This window comes from Scomber scombrus, chromosome 7 (genome assembly GCF_963691925.1).
Source record: "Scomber scombrus chromosome 7, fScoSco1.1, whole genome shotgun sequence".
In the NCBI taxonomy this organism is placed as follows: domain Eukaryota; kingdom Metazoa; phylum Chordata; class Actinopteri; order Scombriformes; family Scombridae; genus Scomber; species Scomber scombrus.
Window position 1 is genome coordinate 24,283,918 of NC_084976.1, and position 19,887 is coordinate 24,303,804.

General features: G+C 38.4%; 2 protein-coding genes across 2 annotated transcripts; one reads left to right on the forward strand and one right to left on the reverse strand.

Annotated features, from left to right (window-relative positions):
• Positions 1–1,411: 1,411 nt before the first annotated feature.
• helb (helicase (DNA) B) lies at positions 1,412–11,680 on the reverse strand. Its single transcript, XM_062422722.1, has 12 exons — positions 11,264–11,680; positions 10,222–10,575; positions 9,760–10,007; positions 8,696–9,574; positions 8,093–8,270; positions 7,303–7,444; positions 7,059–7,198; positions 6,341–6,425; positions 5,300–5,359; positions 4,937–5,129; positions 3,556–3,705; positions 1,412–2,971 (listed from the first exon to the last, which is right to left on the reverse strand). Exons 1-12 carry the CDS (start codon positions 11,481–11,483, stop codon positions 2,426–2,428), a joined length of 3,195 nt encoding a protein of 1,064 aa, XP_062278706.1. The 5' UTR covers positions 11,484–11,680; the 3' UTR covers positions 1,412–2,425.
• A 4,860-nt stretch (positions 11,681–16,540) lies between these two features.
• On the forward strand, positions 16,541–17,412 carry LOC133983934 (transcription factor HES-2-like). Its single transcript, XM_062423149.1, has 3 exons — positions 16,541–16,585; positions 16,715–16,801; positions 16,906–17,412. Exons 1-3 carry the CDS (start codon positions 16,541–16,543, stop codon positions 17,410–17,412), a joined length of 639 nt encoding a protein of 212 aa, XP_062279133.1.
• Positions 17,413–19,887: the final 2,475 nt, after the last annotated feature.

Here is a 19,887-nt window from a genome sequence, read left to right on the forward strand (position 1 = left end):
TTCCCCACACACCTCCACTTAACCCCTTCAGATTAAAAAAGCAAAGGCTTAATGAGAGATGTTCTTTATTTCCACCTGTACAATAAATCAACTATGATCCTGATCCACTTCTAAGACACCTGGAAGTTGAGTCTTTTTTTTTTTTTTTTCTTTTTTTTTTTTTTTTTAAAGTTTAGTAATTTGAATAAACAATGCCAACTTGAAACAATGTATACAAATATATGTTTGGTTTAAATAGTCCAATAAGTGCATAAAGGACTTGTATAGGTGTTATAACCCCTTAATGTTGTTCTCAGAGTGCACCAGAATGATGCATTTGACTTAAAAATGTACAAAAAAGGGATCCCCCTGAAGGGTCAGATTGAGGTCCACCCACCATAGTCTCTCAAAATTCAGTGTTTTTGTTTTTTTAACACTTGCAGGCTGTTGAATGTCAAATTCTCATTAGGAGCTGAGCCCCCCTGAAGTTCTGAACCTACAATCGCTCCTGCTAAGAAGAGCCATCATGTTCTTCTTGGCTAGCAGTAGTTTTTGCCTTGCTGCAATCCCATGGATGCCATTTTTGGGCAATGTTTTTCTTATAGTAGAATCATGAACACTGATCTTTATTGAGGTGAGAGGCCTACAGATATATAATGCTCTAGGCTTTAGTGCAACTTCCTAAATTAGTTGTCACTGTGCGCTTGGAAGAATTGTGGATGGTTTGCCAGTCCTGGGAAGGTTCACTACTGTGCAAAGTTTTTGGAGATTATGCCTCTCTATGTGGTTCTTTGGAGTCCCACACATGGCTTTGTAACTCATCCCAGACTGATGTATTTCAATCAACCTTCTTCTTTAACTCTTCTGGAATTTTCTTTGATGCTGCCATGGCACGCTGGCATTTACGTGACGTAGATTTAGCATGGCTGGTAGTTATCAGGCCAGGTTGTGTTTAGTTCAGCTGAATGACGTTTGTTGGGTTAGGGGTTTTAGTAGCTATGGGGGCAACAACTATACACATATACAGGACAAGTAGGTGTTGAATAGTTTTTTTTTTAGCTTCAATAAATACAATTATCATTTAAAAACTGTATTTGGTTTACTCAGGTTGCTTTTCTTCAATGTTAAACTTTGTTTGAAGATCTGAAACCATTTAGTGACAATTCTTAGACATATACACCAAAATAGATGAAATCAGGAGGGGGCAAATACTCTTTTACTGCCATACATCGGATGAAAGAGTAACTTAAGAAGATTATAAGTCCGACCAGACATTTCCTATTTTCATTCCTTGACAGTTTTTGATACTTGGAGCTGCAGAGACATTGCTGCAGTCAGTGCCAGTAGAAAATTGATACTCTCTATTATGTACATCACATGGAACTAGTAACCAGGCTGTAAAGGCTGTACTATACAGAAGAATGTGTGTCAATTTTATAACAATAATAAACTTTATTTTTAGAACACTTCGAAATCCAGCAAAATACACAAGTCATAAAATAATTGCATTACAAAAGAGAACAAATAAAACAATTTGATGCGTAAAGGCTCCCTGACAAAAGGGACTTATAAGAGATTGCTGATTCAGCTTACCTGATTTCCACAGGTAGATTGTTCCAGAGCCCTGGGGCCAATAAGAGGCAGAATACACCCATCTACAAAAAATGACTCTTGTGCTAAAAATTCCAAACCATTAATATAATTGTTTGGTAATATTAACAGGTTTTGTGCCATGCCGTATTTTCAGGTTGTTTAACAGAACTCACTGATACAAAGCCAGCAGTTCATTTAATTTCTTGAACTAGTAAAACATGTAATTCAGGTATTTCCACAGCTAAGCATCAGTTTGGTACTAACCCTGTACTATGGTCAAATGATTATTTATTATTCAGTTACGATTATTTGCAATAATCACTTTGGGTTGAAACCTCTTCTTGGATTGTTCAGAATTCCCACACTGGAATATATTCTCAACAATGCCTAAAACTGTGCAGATCAGAGAGTGCAAAGGTAACAAACAAGCGTGATGAATCAAAAATATAATAGGATTTATAAACAGCTGGATGGATTAATGGATATGGATTGTGAAGGAAAAGTATTCAGTGACCCATTTTGCCAGAAAGAAAAAAAGTAAATTTGGGAGCAGTAAAAGGATAGAAAAAGGCTCTGAAAAAACTACAAATAAAAACATGAAATAAAAGAAAGGCAGGAAAAAGCAGCAAATAATTAGAAAAAAAAAAATTCTGAATGATCTAATTGTCTTTAATTTCTTTTGGTAAAACTTAATCTAACGTTTAGCTTTCTGTGATCATTAAAACCCCCATTTAAAAAACGGGATATGATTTTGATATTATACATTGAGACAATTAATGTAAGACTATACATTATGGCTCAGTTATTTTGACCAATAAAAGAGAACTATACTGTATATCATTTTATATTTTTATTATTCAGTTGACTCCGTTACCCGAGGCTGTTTGCATGGCACTTCCTGACTTTCTGCAGTGAGCGTCCTTTTGTTGCCTTGTGACGTTACTGTACTGTTCAGTTGTTCGACCCCTGAGAGATCACTGGATCTGCTCCTAGGTGATGAGCTGCATACATTGTTGTTCACCAGGCCCGATGGTGCAGTGTCCCCCTTAACTCTGTCATCCGTCCGTTTAGGCCACGGTGGTGTGAACTGGCCATCGGAGCTTGAAGGTCTGTTGGGGGCTTGTGTGTGCAGAGGGGTGGACTTTTGGGGACTACAGCCTGAGGGAATCCCCTGTGGTGTGTTCAGCTGCATCAAGGGCTGCACCAGCTGATTCTTGACCAGACTTGCAAGTCTGGTGTTTCGAGAGGTTTCACGCCTCTGAATGGCTGATTCCATAACACTTTCTCTGGCGACCACATATACACGTGTCTGCCCCCGTGTTATAGCGGTATAGATGTGCTTCCACGTCTGGGCTATGCTGTCTCCAACCACATAGACAATGGTCTCATTCTCGGAGCCCTGAGGGATAAGACACACATTTATTTAAATAGGATTCTACAACCAGCCGCTTAAAAATAAATGGTAGCATTAGCATGCTAACATGGCCATATTGACAATGCTAACATGCTAATTTTTTTTAGCAGATATCATATTCACCAGCTAAAATTTCCCAATTAGCTTCGATAGTGAGACCAGTGAGCATACCAGAACAGACTTTTTTTGGATCAGTGCCATGAATTTCTTTGGTATTTGTCTTAAAATCTTAATTCAAGAGGACTTTGTTGAGTTTACAGCATAACTACACTGATTCCATGTGAATAAATAGCCAAAGTGAAACCAGGATTTCAGCATTATTCTCAAGAAAACATGATCTACAATTACCCTGACATTTGTGTCAATGCAAATTGTCTAAAACAAAATCCAGTTGTACAACACCATTAAACATTCAAGATTATGTCACGAATAAAGCCTTTTGAACTGAGAACACATTACAGTCCTGGAAGTAATTTGTGATATGACTTTCAACCTTTTAAAAGCAGTATGGCTGCCATTGAACTAAATCAAATTAAAGCTAAAAAGGCACTCATGTGTGATAAGTATACCTGGAAGGTGTGGATAGTCCCGGCCCAGGCATGCTGCAGCCTGCACTCCCTCTGTAGCTCTCTGTATTCTACTGTTAGCTGGCGTCCATCACCATCATCCAGAGTCAAATAGCGTTTGCTGCGTCTATGGTTATCCACTTCTGTTTTGTCCTGCCAGAAATAGCATTAAAGAGAACCATTACACCATAATATTGTTGAGATATTGTATAAACCATTATGTGGCTCAAATTCTGGGAAAGTTACTTTGTTGACATGTGACATTGGACCACTTTCAAATTAGTTTGAATTTTTCCACATATAGATCCAGACTTCCGAAACAGCTACATGTGTTAGCAATTGGAGTACAATTTTCTACCTTGGGAGCACACACACAATGACATGCAGGCAGTGTGAGCCTCAATGCAATGTTCTTCATGACAGCATTTGAGGTTGCTTCAGTTTACCTTACATACAAAGCACAATAAATGCCATATATACAAAATGTCATAATCAACCCTTAAAAATGACTATATACAAAATATCATACTCCTAATTTATACAACATTGTAATAATAATGATTATCATAAATCCAAAACATATTATCTTTCTCTTTCTTCTTAACATATCATTTAGTAAAAATATGAATATCTAAACAAATAACCTATTTTTTAATACCCCTGTGCTAAAATGCTTTAAGAATTGTGAATTATTATAATAAGTCCTATTAATATAGTCACATTTATTCCTCACTTATTTGGTTATTTTAGAAAAAAGAACCTTAGTAGCATTCATTTCATGTGTCCCATTGAAAAAAAATCAATACCAAAAGTGTGTAATTGCATGAGCCACAGGCCTTGAGTGCACACTTCCCACTAATTTGATATTGACACTTCCTTAAAATTATTTACCTTAGTCATTACAAGTATTACGTTCATAGTTTGTGATTACATGGACCACACAGGGCATATCCACCAAATGTCAATTTAAAAATAAATGCAGACCATTTACCATTTCACCATTTCACCATGGTTAGGACTAGAGACTACACTTTTCTTACAAAAATACCCTGTTAAACAGATTTATAAAACCTTACATTATTTTCAACTGAACTTAAGGATTCATTCTTGCACTGAACGAGGATTGTGGATTTAGTTCCCCATCACTTACATTGAAATCTTTGTGGACTATATGGACAGGAAGAACAACTACAGGAACCAACAACATTATAATCTTAATGTACAGATGAACCAAAACATTATAATCTTAATGTACAGATGAACATGTTACTTGAAAAACATGAACATATCCTTCAACTATTGATCACACTAATGTATTTATTTGGATTCTTTCATATTGCAATTCAAGTTATCAGAAGAGAAAGCAGAGCTCCATGTTACCAACCTCTCTGATGAAGAAAATTTCTCCGTTACAGAGGCGATGTGACATCTTTTCGGTCTCCTTTTGTGAACTTTGTGTATTGGATACCATATCTGACTGATTCAACCTCTTCATGTCCTCTGCATCAGTGATGTAACCATTCTTGGTGCAACAGACTTTGTCCCCAGGCTGAAACTGCAGTTTGTGTTTGTGGTTTCTATCATCAAGGGGAAGATACATCCAGATACACATTAGCAGACTGTTTGCCCAATGGCTGTATCACTGCATCAAATGAAAAATAACACTGGTAGCAGTAATAAAGTCAATGTCAATGGCAAACATTTTGGTAGCCTTTGGAGATACAGATTGTATTATTGTGTCACTTACTTAGTTGTGTGCTTGTTGTAATGTGTACAGCAAAGCTCGTTGATCAGTGCCACATCATTCCTGTAAAAGAAAAGAATTTTAGGAGCACTTGGCATTGCATGAGCACATACACACAATACACAGATAAATCATCGGCAGAAATATGATGCCTCAATGTTTGTGTCCAGTTTAATTTACAAGAGAGCCCACATGATTTGGAAATACAGACTGTATATAACATTTTTGTATACGTTGTGTGTCAGAAAGCAGGTGATGTGAATGCTCTACTAGACTCTGCATGGATCTGCATCAAACATCTGTATAACATTTATAAAAAAATGTTAATTTGCATTTGACTGTGCTTTATGGGTCTCTATAAATTAAATGAAAGAGTACAGTCTAGACCGGCTCTATGTGTAAAGTGCCTTGAGATGACTTTTGTTGTGATTTGGCGCTACAACCAATTCTAGGTGGGAAACCATCTGCTTTGACCAGTTGGGGTTGAGGGAGAGCGAGTCGTACTAAATCATAACATATACGTTGACATCTTAATGTATTTTATTTCTTAGACAGAAGGTGTTCTTAACATAATTCAATTAAAAAACTATCATATAACAGGTTCAGTTTGGAACATCAGTCATATGGTAGGCATGTGGTCATAGAGTGTGAGATTGTAATTTTATGATGGGTTACTAATTTTCTGCCTAAAAGAACAGCTACTAAAGTTGCAATTGCCCTAAAAATGGTTTTCAAATATGTTTTTAACAGATTCTTTTCACTGCAGATATTTTGACTTGTGTAAGTAATACACACTAATGATGGTTCTATTCCGTTAAGTGTCCCAGTAAGCCATGTCACTGAGTGAGTCTGTACAAAACCAGAGTGATGGAACAGGCTCACATAAATTCCTACGATGTTTTTCTTGCTATGACAGGTCTGCAGCATTAGGGTCAATACCAAACAAAGTTTAAAAAAAAGAAAAAAGAAAAAGAAAAAGAAAGAAAAACTATTTACAATGATATCTGCCCATAATGTTACACAAATGTATGTTAAGACTCTTACCTTTTAAAAGCAATGAATTGTGAAGTTGAATGGTCATTCAGTCCTGGAGCAGTGTTAATCAGGAACTTGACAGCCGTCTGTAACTCTGAAATTGAATGTGCATGTGCAAAGTACATAAGTAAAGCTCCATATCATATTTGACAGAGGGCATATTCTAAATGCACACTACCTGTATTTTTGATTACCTATTCTCACACAACATGAAGTCATTACTGCACTTTGACAATGCTCATCTTAAATATCGTTTTACATTTAAGGGATTAAGAAATAAAAGACCCTAGAACACACACAGTGTCCTTTGCTATGCTAAAGTTTATGCACATATACTCAAAAATGTAACTATGCTTGGGGCTTGACAGCCACATAGCTATTCAATAGAGACTGCAAGAATTGTGGTGCATCTTGTGTGTTTTCCTGTATGCTTTTGATGCTGGTAAAGATTGTTGATAGTGAAAACAACATAAGGCAAATTAAAGAAAGACTGAGTAATGTTTTTCAGTAATATTTTTTAGCCACTCGCCACAACTATCAATCTCTGTTCCAAAGTAAATCAAAGAATGTAAATAGAATTACTATTAGGTCTATAAAGAAACAAAGTGTGCAACACATGCCATTATCAGGTGAATCTATGAATCGATAATGGAATCAGTGCACAGCTTGAGGCACAGGCATCAATTCAGCTTTACATTCCTAGGTCACGCCCAGGAAATATACTCACCATCATCAGCCTCTTCCTTGGGCAGAAGAATGAGGACAAACTTCTTGTCAGCAGACAACGTGTTATGAGACCCATCTAGATCCACTATGGCATCAAACTGCAAAGGACCATACTTGTGCCTCATCCCCATGTCAGCAATGCTGCAACACATGAGCAACATTACTGAATGTAGCATTAACTGGATTAGGCATATATTGTAAACTGCTAACATTTTATAATTGAAGCTTAACAAAAAAATATTTACAGTCCAGCATTGTCAACGATGAGTTGAGACTCTGTGCGGTGATTGGTCCTCATTTCAATGGCCCACTGGACAGGTTTTAGACTGTTATACAGGTCGTGTAGGATGTTCCCAGGCTGGATACTAGGCAGTTGTCTGACATCACCTACACAAAAACACACATTTTGAAAACACAGACAAAAGATGTACCCTTAGTGCAGTTAACAGTACATTACAGTTAAATTCAATAGCTGATAACTAGCGCAGTGAACTCAACCCATGCTAACATCTGGTAAGTGCATCTAATGCAAAGCTGATACAGTATGTCTCCAGAATCATATTAAAATTGAGTTCTGGTTAATCTCTGATACGACAGGCATAATTTCATGTGGAGTGTATGCACATCACACTGTTTTACTACAGCAAGCACTCAAAACTTCACTGTTTCTACCTACATTATTCCATCAGATCCCACATAAGTATACGTTTCCCTCATGTGATTAATACTGTTATGGTACCAGTACTAGTGGCAGTGTGTCAGTATCAGAAATACATTTGACCGCAGGAGCTAGTAGAACTTCACTACAGGATCAGTAGTAGAGGTAGTATTTTTATTATAGTAGTCGTGTAGTAGAGTAGAAGCAGCAGGTACCATTAGAGTGGTAGCATTGGTAATAATAATAATAATTATTATAATAATAATAAAATGTCTCCAGATTTTATCAACAAAGATATTTTCATTAACAAAGACAAGTGAAGTCCACCAGTCTGCTCCAACTGCAAACAGAGTAAAACGTTAATGCTCAGTGCTCACCAAGTATAATTACTTTTCGGAGCTGGGCGTGTGTGACAAGCAATTTCAGGACCGTGTGGAAGAGCTGGACACAGACCATGCTGCCCTCATCTACCACGAAAATACGGACATCCTTGAACCTCCATTGTTTATCATCCCCTTGTTCATCTTTTTGTCTCCTCATGAAACTATACAGCACCTATAGGACAAAAAAAACAGGAAACACTGAGTTGGGTCTAATGCACAATATGTAGTAAGTATAATACGCCTGCTGTGGCCGTAAACACTGCTATGAGCATGACTTCTCCCCTCATTTATTATTTAGTCATGTTTACTGTGGGTTTTTCGATTGAAGCATAACGGTTAGTGGAGATGAGGCCAGAGCTAAAAGTGGGGCGAATACTGGACTTACAGCTCTGTGCTGGATGTGTAGATAAGCAGTTGTTTGCTCACATGTTGCACAATATCAACTTTAGGTGTTCATCTAAGTTTGAACATAAAAAAAAATCTAAAAAAGTCTAAAGCTGTTGCTAATTTTTGTACAGATCATACAGTTACACTTGAAATCACTCCACTTAACAAATCTAGAATTTAACTTTGACAGACCAGATCTCAATTCAGTACCTGATGCAGAGTGTATGCAGGGAAGCAGGTCTTCTTTTTCAGTAGTGAGGCAGCTCTCCCTGTAGGTGCTGTCAAAAGGATCTCTTCTTTACTTTTTATATCTGGTCTCTCCTCCGGGTCCTCTGACTCAAAGGACATTCCAGTATCATTTTTGTAGTCTTCATAGGCTTCATGTATCTTCTGCTGTTCACAGCTGATCTGTGGTACAGCAGCTTTGAACAGACTGCTGACCACTGTGGTTTTCCCACAGCCAGCCTTTCCACTGATGATTGTTACTGGGTTGGTACAAATCATCTCTACAGCCCGAACATGGTCTGGGTCCAGTTTAATAGGGGAAATGTCTGGATTTGCTTCTGCCTGCTGTTCTGAGGATTCAGATGATTTGCTGGATATATTTGTAGGCTCAACAACAGAAGGTCTGTCTTCAACAGAGGAAGTTGTAGCATTCTCTGAGGTTTGCATTTTCTTTTGTTGCCTATCCTCTGCAGCTGTATGCAGTACCTCTGTGGCATTTACAGGGATGTTCCATGGTCCATGGTCCACCAAGGAGCTCAGGCATTCAGCTATGCCTGTCTCATACAAGTGGAAGTCCATCAGCGCTATCTTTCCTTTGACTAATACTACAATATCCTGTTCTCTGAGGAAGTGAATGGCACTCCAGGCCTGCTCATCAGACCTTCTTGCAGTGTTTCTAAGGTGTTGACACAGAGCATCCTTATCCATATAGGTGCTACCTGTTTTTCTGCAAGTTTTTTTTAGATGGTCATACACCAAGAGGGCATCATGCTGTAGTGGTGGGATTGTCTGAAGCAGGTTGCATTCTTTGAACGCTTCGAGCGAAGCTTCACAGCGCACGAGTTTCAGTTCCCTGTACACAAGCTGGTGAGAAAAGACAGGCAAACTTTATCCCATTTCCCCAATATAACTTACACCTTAACACCAATGAAATAGGTAAGAGCATTGCAAAAGGCAATCATTTCTCAAATAACTCCTCAGTTGATAAATAGTTGAAATCAGTAATGTTTAATATAGCTGGTGAACAAGAACATGTTACTTGTTCTTACTTCCTTAAATCCCAGTTTCCACACATCATCTGCAATTATAAGTTCCAGTTTGGCCAGCAAGCTCGTGTCCACCTCTTCTTCTCTGTTGTCGTCATGTTGCTGTGCAGTCGGTGCAGCCTGTGTTGCTGGCAGAGTCCTTTTTTGCTTTCCCTGTCCAAGCAGCTCTATGAACTGGCTTGGAAGCAGGGTTTGAATGTATTTCATTACTCCTGGATACAGACAGGCTGCATGCACTTGCATTCCTGCCACTAAGACAGAACAGATCAGGTATTAAAAAAGGAATCACTGCTGAAGTAATCTCAGAGACAGATATCTGAAAATCTAGATAAATAAAACCTCAACTAGACTGGGCATATGGCATACCACTGGAGAAAATGAAAATGTTTTTTATAAACTGAGCATCATCTTATTCACAACATTTATTCATTTCTTAAAAAGCTAGGGAGGTAAGAATTTACAAACCTGAACATGAGAGTCTGGATGTAATGTTCTGCGCTTGAGCTTCATTACCCTCTGAAAATTCCTCAACGACTTCTTCCAGATTGTAAAAGGTGACATTTCTATTTGGTGGCAACCATTTGAAAAACTGGGAGATAAACTCTGGTTGTACTTCACATGCGTTTAGAAACAGGGACAGAATAGGAATCCATTCTTGTCTGTCTAAGTCAGATCGCAGTTTGTAGGAAGGATATCCTTTCATGACCCGCTTGTCCCTGTGCACTCGTACGCAACAGTTCACCTCCCACCACGGACTCCTGAGAGCAAAGCGTCCCTCCACACAGTAGACTTTTTTGGTGCGGAAGTCCTGGAAGTCAACTTTTAAAATTGAAAACACAGAATTACAACAATGCAGCTGCTTTTTCTTTCATTTTTCTCCCTGCTGCCATTTTTATGACAAGACATGGCGATCAGCATGGTGCTGTTTCTGATCAGAGGTTGATGATCCAGGCCATCAGGGCAATGAACTCCCTCCCCAAGCTGCCCCTCATTCCTCCAGTCAGGGAATAAAATGGATGAGTACTGAATGCTAAAAGAACATGCACTTCACACTTTAAGTAAATCAAGCACTAAATTATGCTGCTCTTGTGTAACCTATGCTGCTCTTATGTTTTGTCTTGGGTTTTTAAAAAATATGTGTTCATTTTGTTCCTTTTCTTTTATGAGTGACTGTTACAGTGTGACCGCCTGTTGTTTGAACATCATGAATCTGGATAACGGTATCTCGCTTCCGTATTATGCTGAAGGTTTATGATGGAAGTGACAATAAACTGAACTGAACTGAATTGAACAGAGCAAAATACTCCCATTTGAAGTCAACAATTACATTTATGAAAAGTGAACTGAATGCATTTTAAGTTTCGATTACTGCGTTTGCGTTGCAGTCGACAGAAACTCTACTTTACTGCTGAAGTTATGACATGATTGATCAGACATTATCAAATATGCTTACGTTATTATACATTGTATAAGCAGTAAAATAACACTGAAACAAGAAAATCCCTACCTTTGTGCAGAGGTACTGAGGAGTGGAAAGAGTGTCCTCCAGAAGCAACATTGTTAATTTCTGTCAGATCTAGAAATTCAGGTTGTTGCTCTGCTTCGTTTTCCTCGTCAGATTCCTCCGTTTCATCTCTGGATGTTTTGTTTTCAGGTAAAATGTATCCTTTCAGTTTCATCAGATCGGTCTTTTTTTGCTTGTTTGTCACAAACATGTTGGAAGCCATGGAAATATGTAGCTTTCTCCGAGCACTTACTGCCTCGCCGTTATTAACTAATGACCGTGTTGATGCCAGAATTTAGGGGAGTATATTTACATTACTATAAAGGCTGCTTTTGTGTTGCTCCTTGCTCATTGCCCATCAGAGATTAACTCTTAATTCAAGTGAGTGACCGAGGAGATATCAAATACAAGATTTAGGACATGTATGGACTAGTTGCGTCTACGGAAGTTCAAAATGCTCACGTGACAGAGACTGTAATGTTGCAGGAAGTCAGGAAGTTCTGGGCGGGCAATTTGAAAACGTAAACAAAGATTACCCGCGTAAAAAGATAAGATACAGATATTCCTTTATTAGTGCCACAATGGGGAAATGTGCATTGTTACAGCAGCAAAATAGAATATAAAAGAAGCAATAAGAAAAATAATAAAGAAAAATAAATAATACGTACAAAAAGAATAAGAACAGTAATAGTACAAATTTAATTAAAACAATTGTGACATTATTTACAAGAATAATATTGGTATTGAGCGGTAATATACCAGAGGTGATATTCTTATTGCACAGATGCTCCAGTCTATCAGAGAAACGACTAGTACAAATGTATTTATTATTTATTTAGCAGGAGGGGAGGACTCTTATGCTCGTAACAACAAGAACATATGTGACGTAATCATATTAAAACACTGTTTGCATTTTTCAGAAACAAAGACCACACCATTATGACTCTTAATGTTTGATTTATTAAAAATAAGGAACGGGGAAAGGTCTCCATACCTAGGGAGCTGAGACCTAGGGTACAAGGTGCTGCTGTCTCACTGAAGGAAGTCTTTAGGGTCTATTGTATCACCCCTGTGGTTGTTGCACTGGAAGAGAGAGGGGAGGAGAAAAAGGTAGGAGAAAGAGTTAGATTGCCTTGGGAGATGAGATGTGTTTTTTGTTCCCCAACTTAAGTTATGGAACTTCATTCAGCGAGTTTTACTACTGATGTTTTAACAAAGTACAGTATGACAAATGGCATCAGTTACTGTTGTGATATGAATTTGTTTCTTCTCATGTCCTTGGTTGTGTTTTAGATATGTACAAAGTGTATATTATGTACAATAAGTATAAAGTGTTCCCTAATACTGTGCACTTAACCACTGTGGGACATATGGGTAGAAAAAACTGAGTTGTGTGTGGGAAGTTATCACTCTGCAGGCACACTGCTCCTTCACCTCCAGTGTTCTCTATTGAACTTATTTCTGTATGTTCAACTCATGCATATTGACTTTGACTGCAATAGCCTTACTGTACTGTTATCATTATGTACAACACAATTTAACAGCAAGCCAAACTCTGTCCAATAAATGCATAAGAGACAGAAATCATCTTAGTTGTGCCTTTAATTAGATGCCGTTGAAGATGCATTCATGAATCAATAGTGAAACTGAAAAAACAACAAAACACAACAAAATACTGTATATAAACAATGCAATAGTGTTAGAGTTAGTGCTATGACAAAGTAACTGTGGCTTACTGCATCATCATATACATTTTAAATTAACCACAATGTATGAATTTAATGTTTATTAAATGATAATAATGCACATGCACTTTACATTTGACATAGTTCTTATAACCTGAACTCCATTTTAGTCAACACTATTACAAACCAGGAAAGCACATTGAATCTCAATAATTTCAACATATATCTGACAAAGTTCGTGAAAGCATTCTCATCACAAATATCATATATAATTCAAACAAAATGGTACTTAACATAGAAACTCACAGATGATGCTTGATCTGCTTGATGTCTGCTTTCAGAGCACATGCAAAACTACTTTCTGTTAAAAACAAAATAACCACTAGGAGGTGCTAAAATGCCAAAAAAGAACTCAAAAGCCTGGGGCAGGACACTTCTGTCAGCCTGCTTTATAACTGATGACCACTTTGTAAGATAGCAAGTGAATGGATGTTAAAAATTGTTTTACAGTCTTCATCCTATTTACTCTTTTTGTCCTGCACTTATACCTCACCAAATCTTCAATTTCGAGACAATTCATTATCCCTCCCAAATTATAAGAACACCAAAACGGTATTTGATTACAGTCCTGTGTCACAGATCAGTTTTTCTGCAGTTTCTCTGTAGAAAAACTCGGCTTGTTCCGCAGTCTGGTTCCATCACAATGAAGTCATCTGGAACACACAAAACACAACATGCAATTACTAACACACACACACACACACACACACACACACACACACACACACACACACACACACACACACACACACACACACACACACACACACACACACATACACACACACTCAGACACAAAGTATATTCCACATGTAATAAATAAATGATTTGCAGTTATTTATTTTTATTGGCGGTGTTTCAGATGTATGCAATGATTGTTGAATTTATCTACAAAATGTGGTAACAGGTGAGCAAATGTTATCTCTAATGTGAAGACACATGGAGGCAAAGGCAGGGGTAATTAACAGTGTTAAGGTGTCCACCTATTATGTCCAAGTCACACCCAACCCAAACCTACCTCTTAAGGGTAGTAGAACAGTAAAATATTTCCTATAGTTTGAAATTTGAAATGTATAATTGAGCAAGACCTGAACTACTGTTTACATTGTTTAAAGTTGAAAATACAGCATTACCGTAGTGTAACCTATTGCCTTTACAACTGAAATATGGCAAAACACAGACAGCCTCACAAACGGCATCACAGACTATAACTTAACCTTTGAGTTCATTTTGACTGAAAATGTCACAAATCTACATGAAGAACTTAGATCCTGATAACTATACATATATCAAAATTCCCTTTTTAGCACTTTATCTAATGTTTGTTTTAAATTCACCTTAAAACTCAGAGTTGAGATTGAAGATAATGAACACAGATTGCTGCTGTTCTCATTCCTCAAGTGAATTTCAATGTGATTTGACTCCCAAGTGTTAAATAGACGCTGATTAAATTATTACAATGAACTGAGAAACACTGTTATTTTCAAGTGAAGATAACAGAATCTGTTGGTTTGTGACTTAGTGGTTATTTTATAACTGCTTTACTATCTTCTGATATTTCAAATTTTGGGATGTTTGTGACGTGTTAAAAAATAAATAAAGGCCTAGGCACGTGTCCAAAAATTATAATGGTTATAGGGCTCTTCATCAATAAATCACCGAGATACAAACGCTGATCTTAACTCAGCATCCTCTGGTGGATATTTAGCTGAGCTAAACAATTATTTTTGCAGACCTAATGAGTAAGAGTTCTTAAACGTGTCTGTAAAGGTCGTATGTGCTTGGAGGTAAACTGTTAGGTTGACACGAGGCAAACTGTCACACCCTTTTCAATCTGAATGACAATAAATAAATGGAATTAAATGGATGCACATTTGCCGTCTGACACCACAATATGCAGACAAATGCTGAGTAAGTGATAGTGGGAGAATGTCCTCCAGTCTTTTCTCATCATTGGGACGTGGAGCAGGTTTAGTGTCACTTTATTACCTGTTAAAACCGATACGTCGTTTACAAAGCTTGTTTGGAGGTGAGGTGAGGCTCAGATTCCCACAAGCACGTATAAGACACTCAGAATAATCATTAATGGGTGTGACAAGAGTCAAAAATGCTTTGTCGTTTTGTTTCTATACTGCAAATACACATTAATTTCAAAAATCATGCGTAAAGGGAAAGGTTTTACGCTTACCACGGTTGACAAACACAGTGAGACTTAATATCAGTGGATTATGCTGCATGCATCTTAAAAGAGAGTTATTGGGAAACAGATGGAGTTTATTCAGTTTTGTTTACTGGTTGGTGGATGCGTACGTGCTGTCCACACCAACAAACTTCAAGTGCCAATTTTGGGAAACGTGGGAGAAGCTTCCTCAACTCTCTCTCATGGGAAAACTGGCCAGGGAGCCATCACACTTTATTACCTGTTAGAATCGATACTTCATAACAAAGACTGTTTGGAGGAGAAGTGGCGTCTGGGTTCCCACGCGTTTGGTTTTAATCTCATTATTTCACAGATATTCGCAAAGACGAGCGTAAAAGGAACATTTACGCATGACACATAGTTGCCATTTTCTGCAGACTTTGCAGATTGCTTTTACATTTAGAAGCATATTTTGAAGAACATAAAATATATGAGTCAGTTTTGCCGTTTCTAAACCTGGTTTTGTTTTACATCCACATCTAAGATGACAACCATTTGCAGAGCTGATAATACATGAAATGATTTTACGCACGCCTTAACAGTTTCCTTGTTGCAGACTGTATTATATTTATATGAGCCTCTATCATCAGTAAGTCACTAAAATTAAGTTTATTTATTAATTTGTTTTGATTTCACCCGATTTTCTCTGCTCCACGCTCCTTTTCCTCTGTCAGTACCAGCCTGAGAACATGTCTCCTCTCACCAGCCATAATAATGGCGTCAGAAGTCACCCACAGTCATTTCCCTGAGCCTCACGCTGTGTTGGCGGGTGTTAGTCGCTTCCTCTTACATATGTAAATAAGCACCACACGACCTGGTAACACCTTGGACAGGCGCGTGCCGATCAAACCCCACTGGGCAGCTGCACGTGCCTGTGGATAAGTGTAGGGTCCTAATAGCTCGCCAATTCCTTAATCTCTACTTGTGAAAAACGTGTAATATAGAAATCATTAAGAAAAGCATTTAAAGAGGAAAATCACTTTTTTTAAAGTACACATTTTAAGTTTAGTTTTTAACTTTATTTGAGTGATTTAACAAATGTGGTTGTTTTTCTACTGACATGATCAACTTCCTAATTAGAAAAAAAGTCTCACATCAGAGTTGGGGCTCACTTTTAATGTTGACTATTTTATTGCCACAAACAATTTGGTGAAATTAAGTTCACAGACTGGCTGAGGTTAAAGTTCAGTCGGTGCTCAGGGGTGTTGGAGGCGCCTGAGGTTACGCCCCCAAACCACTTAAAAGCCCCTCTGAAGCTTTGGTGGTCACATTCATCTTTCACTGACCGACCTGAGAGAGCTGCAGTTTCAGATGGATAGTTCTTGGACTACAAACATGAAACATTTTCAGGACTCAGAGGACGCAAAGGCGAAGAGAAAGGTACTTATATCATTTATGCTTTCGTTGAATAATACAGATTGTTTCGTATGTAGGACAAAGGAAAGGATTTTAAAAAGAATGAAATATTTGTAACTCTAGGTCTTATTTCATTATCTCTTTCTCTCGCAGATCCTCAAACCTCAAGTGGAAAGACGTCGAAGAGAGAGAATGAACCGCAGCCTGGAGAGCCTTAAGACTCTTTTACTACAGCAACAGGTAAAGATCACATAGCTCATGTGATCAGTTTGTCCATCCTAAAAGATTAAAGCCCTTTTAGTGGGTGCGGTGAGTGTATTAAGTCCTTGTTTCTGTCCCAGGAGGAGACTCAGCGCAGAGTGGAGAAAACTGAGATACTGGAGCACACAGTCCTCTTCCTACAGAACACCGCCAAAGGAGACAACACGAGAGCTGGAGGTGGAGGTCAGAAACACTCCTTCCAAGACGGCTTCTCCACCTGCCTGCAGAGAGCTGCTCAGTTCCTGGGACCTGAGGGGAAAGGCTTGTGCCTCGGAGCAGCTCTGGATGCATCTTTCGCTGCTCGCTTTGCCCACTCTGACTCTGATTCTGCAAGCTCCCTCAGGACAACTGAAGCCCAATCTTCCAGCTCTCTGGTTCTCAGCAAGTCTTCCAGATCTACACTTCGCATGTTGATACGCAGGTCCAAGCACAGCTTGTACTGTCCTCCCCTTAGTGGGGCCAGTTGTGTTCAGAGCCACAGAGATTCACGTTTCTCCTCCACAATTCCCCAACAGACACACAAAGGGGCGAGTCGAGTGAGCAACCAGAACCGACCTGTCAGTCAGTCTCTGTGGAGACCCTGGCCCTGATCAGCTGGCAGTGACTTCAGAAACTGAACTTTTAATGACTGTAACATGCTCATCAATATTCATACATCATGTATTGATCATTTGACTGAGGACATTTCCAGTCCTGCTCTCCTCCTCTTTCTGTCATTTCTGATCTATTTGTAGATATTGTATATGTATTGTGACCACACCACGTGCTGCTACGGCCTATTCGGGCCAACTCGTGTTAAATGTGTCATCTATGAAGTATTTTTGCACCTTAATTTATTTTATTTGTCATTAGTAAATAAACAAATGGAAACACATTAAAACAATACAGAAGTGTTCATTGACTGTTTATTGGCACGTGTCCCGAGGAGCGTGCTGCCACACCTGAAAGGCACCACGCGGTGACGTTTCACACAATTTCACACACAGGCTTAATCCTCCCTGTTTTACTTCTAAAAACTATAACATACTTGCAGGTGGACAACACTTTACAGAAAACTAAATACATGTTAGTAATAAAGCTTAGTTTTATATTATAACTGCGTGTTTGAATGTTAATTCAAACCGACTCAACTCAAATATAATTGTCAGGGAATTGAAGCAGTGCGTAAAAGGGGCCATTTAGTGCGTAATTGTGTTCAACGTGACTATTCACAGTATTCACAATGTTTTATTGGCATGCGCAAAACTCTTCTTACGCTTCACTCTCCGACCATTTTATTGCATCAGTTTGAAGAGTTGGACAGTTCCTTGAGTCTGTGAGTACGTTGCATTCCAATAGTCGACAAATGCATGTGTGAACGTGGGAAGTGTCCCCTCTCTGTGCCACTCTTTCCACTGATGTATGAGGTTGTAAATGCAGCGTCGTTTCCCCTTTTCCCACGAGAAAGAGCCCCCCCCCCACACACACACACACACACACACACACACACACACCATGTTGAGTTGTTGCAGGAGAGGAACTAAATTTTAAGGCGTTAAATCTGACATGCCCTTTGATCTACACTGGCGCGTGCAACCACCTATCACAGACAATTTCAATGCAAATAGTTAAACATGGTTTTGTATATATGGTCGTGTCGTTATGTTTTTCTCATTTTATACACTTTTACTTTAAGGTCAGACAGGTAAATCTAGTATGTTTGACGGATCTTCACAAGAACTTAAATTAAAGGTCTTGTATAAACATTGTCATAGAAAGTTGTTCGACATCAGGTGAAAATAACACATGACCATGTATCATATAAGACTTTTTTTTCTATCATCTCTACACTTTCTTTAGGCAAACAGCATCAAAAGATGTTTTGCAGTCGTGCTTTACTTCAAGATTTAATTCATATGCAATCTGTGGACTACAAAGAGATGGAGCGTGCCTGACACATGCAGGCGCCAGTGTAGATCAAAGGGCATGCTGGATTTAGCGCCTTCAAAATTAATGTTCCTCTCCTGTAACAACCCAGCATGTCTACGCACGCGCTCCACACTGAATCACAATGAAGTTGGTTGAATACAGATTTTTTTTTATCTTTTTCTCAACAGTAGTCTCTTATCGTCCCGTTTTTTTACTCTTTTACTTCAAAAACAATTTGAGTTGATTAAAAAACACCGCAGTTTGGAATAACGTTGAATCCCAGCTGTGCCATTTTTCTATAAGCACACATATGAAGATATGAACAATACAGCAGATAGATTTTTCCAGATAAAGAGGAGTGAAGGGGTGTGAACTCTTTCTCGTGGGAAAAGGGGAAACGACGCTGCATTTACAACTTTACTACCTGCTAAATCTCATACATCAGTGGAAAGAGAGGAGACACTTCCCACGTTCACACACGCATTTGTCTACTATTGGAATGCAAAGTACTCACAGACTCAAGGAACTGACCAACTCTTTAAATTGATGCAATGAAATGATCGGAGAGTGAAGCGTAAGAAAAGTTTTGTGCATGCCAATAAAATATTGTGAAGGCTGTGAATAGTGACGTTGAACACAATTATGCACTAAATGGCCCCTTTTACGCACGGCTTCAATTCCCTGACAATTGTTTTTTCTAGTTTAGTCAGTTTGAACTAACATACACGCAGTTATAATATAAAACTAAGCTGTATTACTAACATGTATTTAGTTTTCTGTAAAGTGTTGTCCACCTGCATGTATGTTATAGTTTTTAGAAGTAAAACAGGGAGGATTAAGCCTGTGTGTGAAATTGTGTGAAACGTCACCGCGTGGTGCCTTTCAGGTGTGGCAGCACGCTCCTCGGGACACGTGCCAATAAACAGTCAATGAACACTTCTGCATTGTTTTAATGTGTTTCCATTTGTTTATTTACAAATGACAAATAAAATAAATTAAGGTGCAAAAATACTTCATAGATGACACATTTAACACGAGTTGGCCCGAATAGGCCGTAGCAGCACGTGGTGTGGTCACAATACATATACAATATCTACAAATAGATCAGAAATGACAGAAAGAGGAGGAGAGCAGCACTGGAAATGTCCTCAGTCAAA

Excerpts from the sequence above, each read along its gene's own strand:
- helb (XM_062422722.1), bottom strand. The coding sequence starts at position 11,483 with ATGGCTTCCAACATGTTTGTGACAAACAAGCAAAAAAAGACCGATCTG. Across the intron at positions 7,199-7,302 it reads ATCGTTGACAATGCTGGACT|CATTGCTGACATGGGGATGA; the intron begins GTAAATATTTTT and ends CATGTGTTGCAG. Across the intron at positions 5,130-5,299 it reads TACAACAAGCACACAACTAA|AAACCACAAACACAAACTGC; the intron begins GTAAGTGACACA and ends CCTTGATGATAG.
- LOC133983934 (XM_062423149.1), top strand. The coding sequence starts at position 16,541 with ATGAAACATTTTCAGGACTCAGAGGACGCAAAGGCGAAGAGAAAG. Across the intron at positions 16,586-16,714 it reads ACGCAAAGGCGAAGAGAAAG|ATCCTCAAACCTCAAGTGGA; the intron begins GTACTTATATCA and ends TTTCTCTCGCAG. Across the intron at positions 16,802-16,905 it reads CTCTTTTACTACAGCAACAG|GAGACTCAGCGCAGAGTGGA; the intron begins GTAAAGATCACA and ends CTGTCCCAGGAG.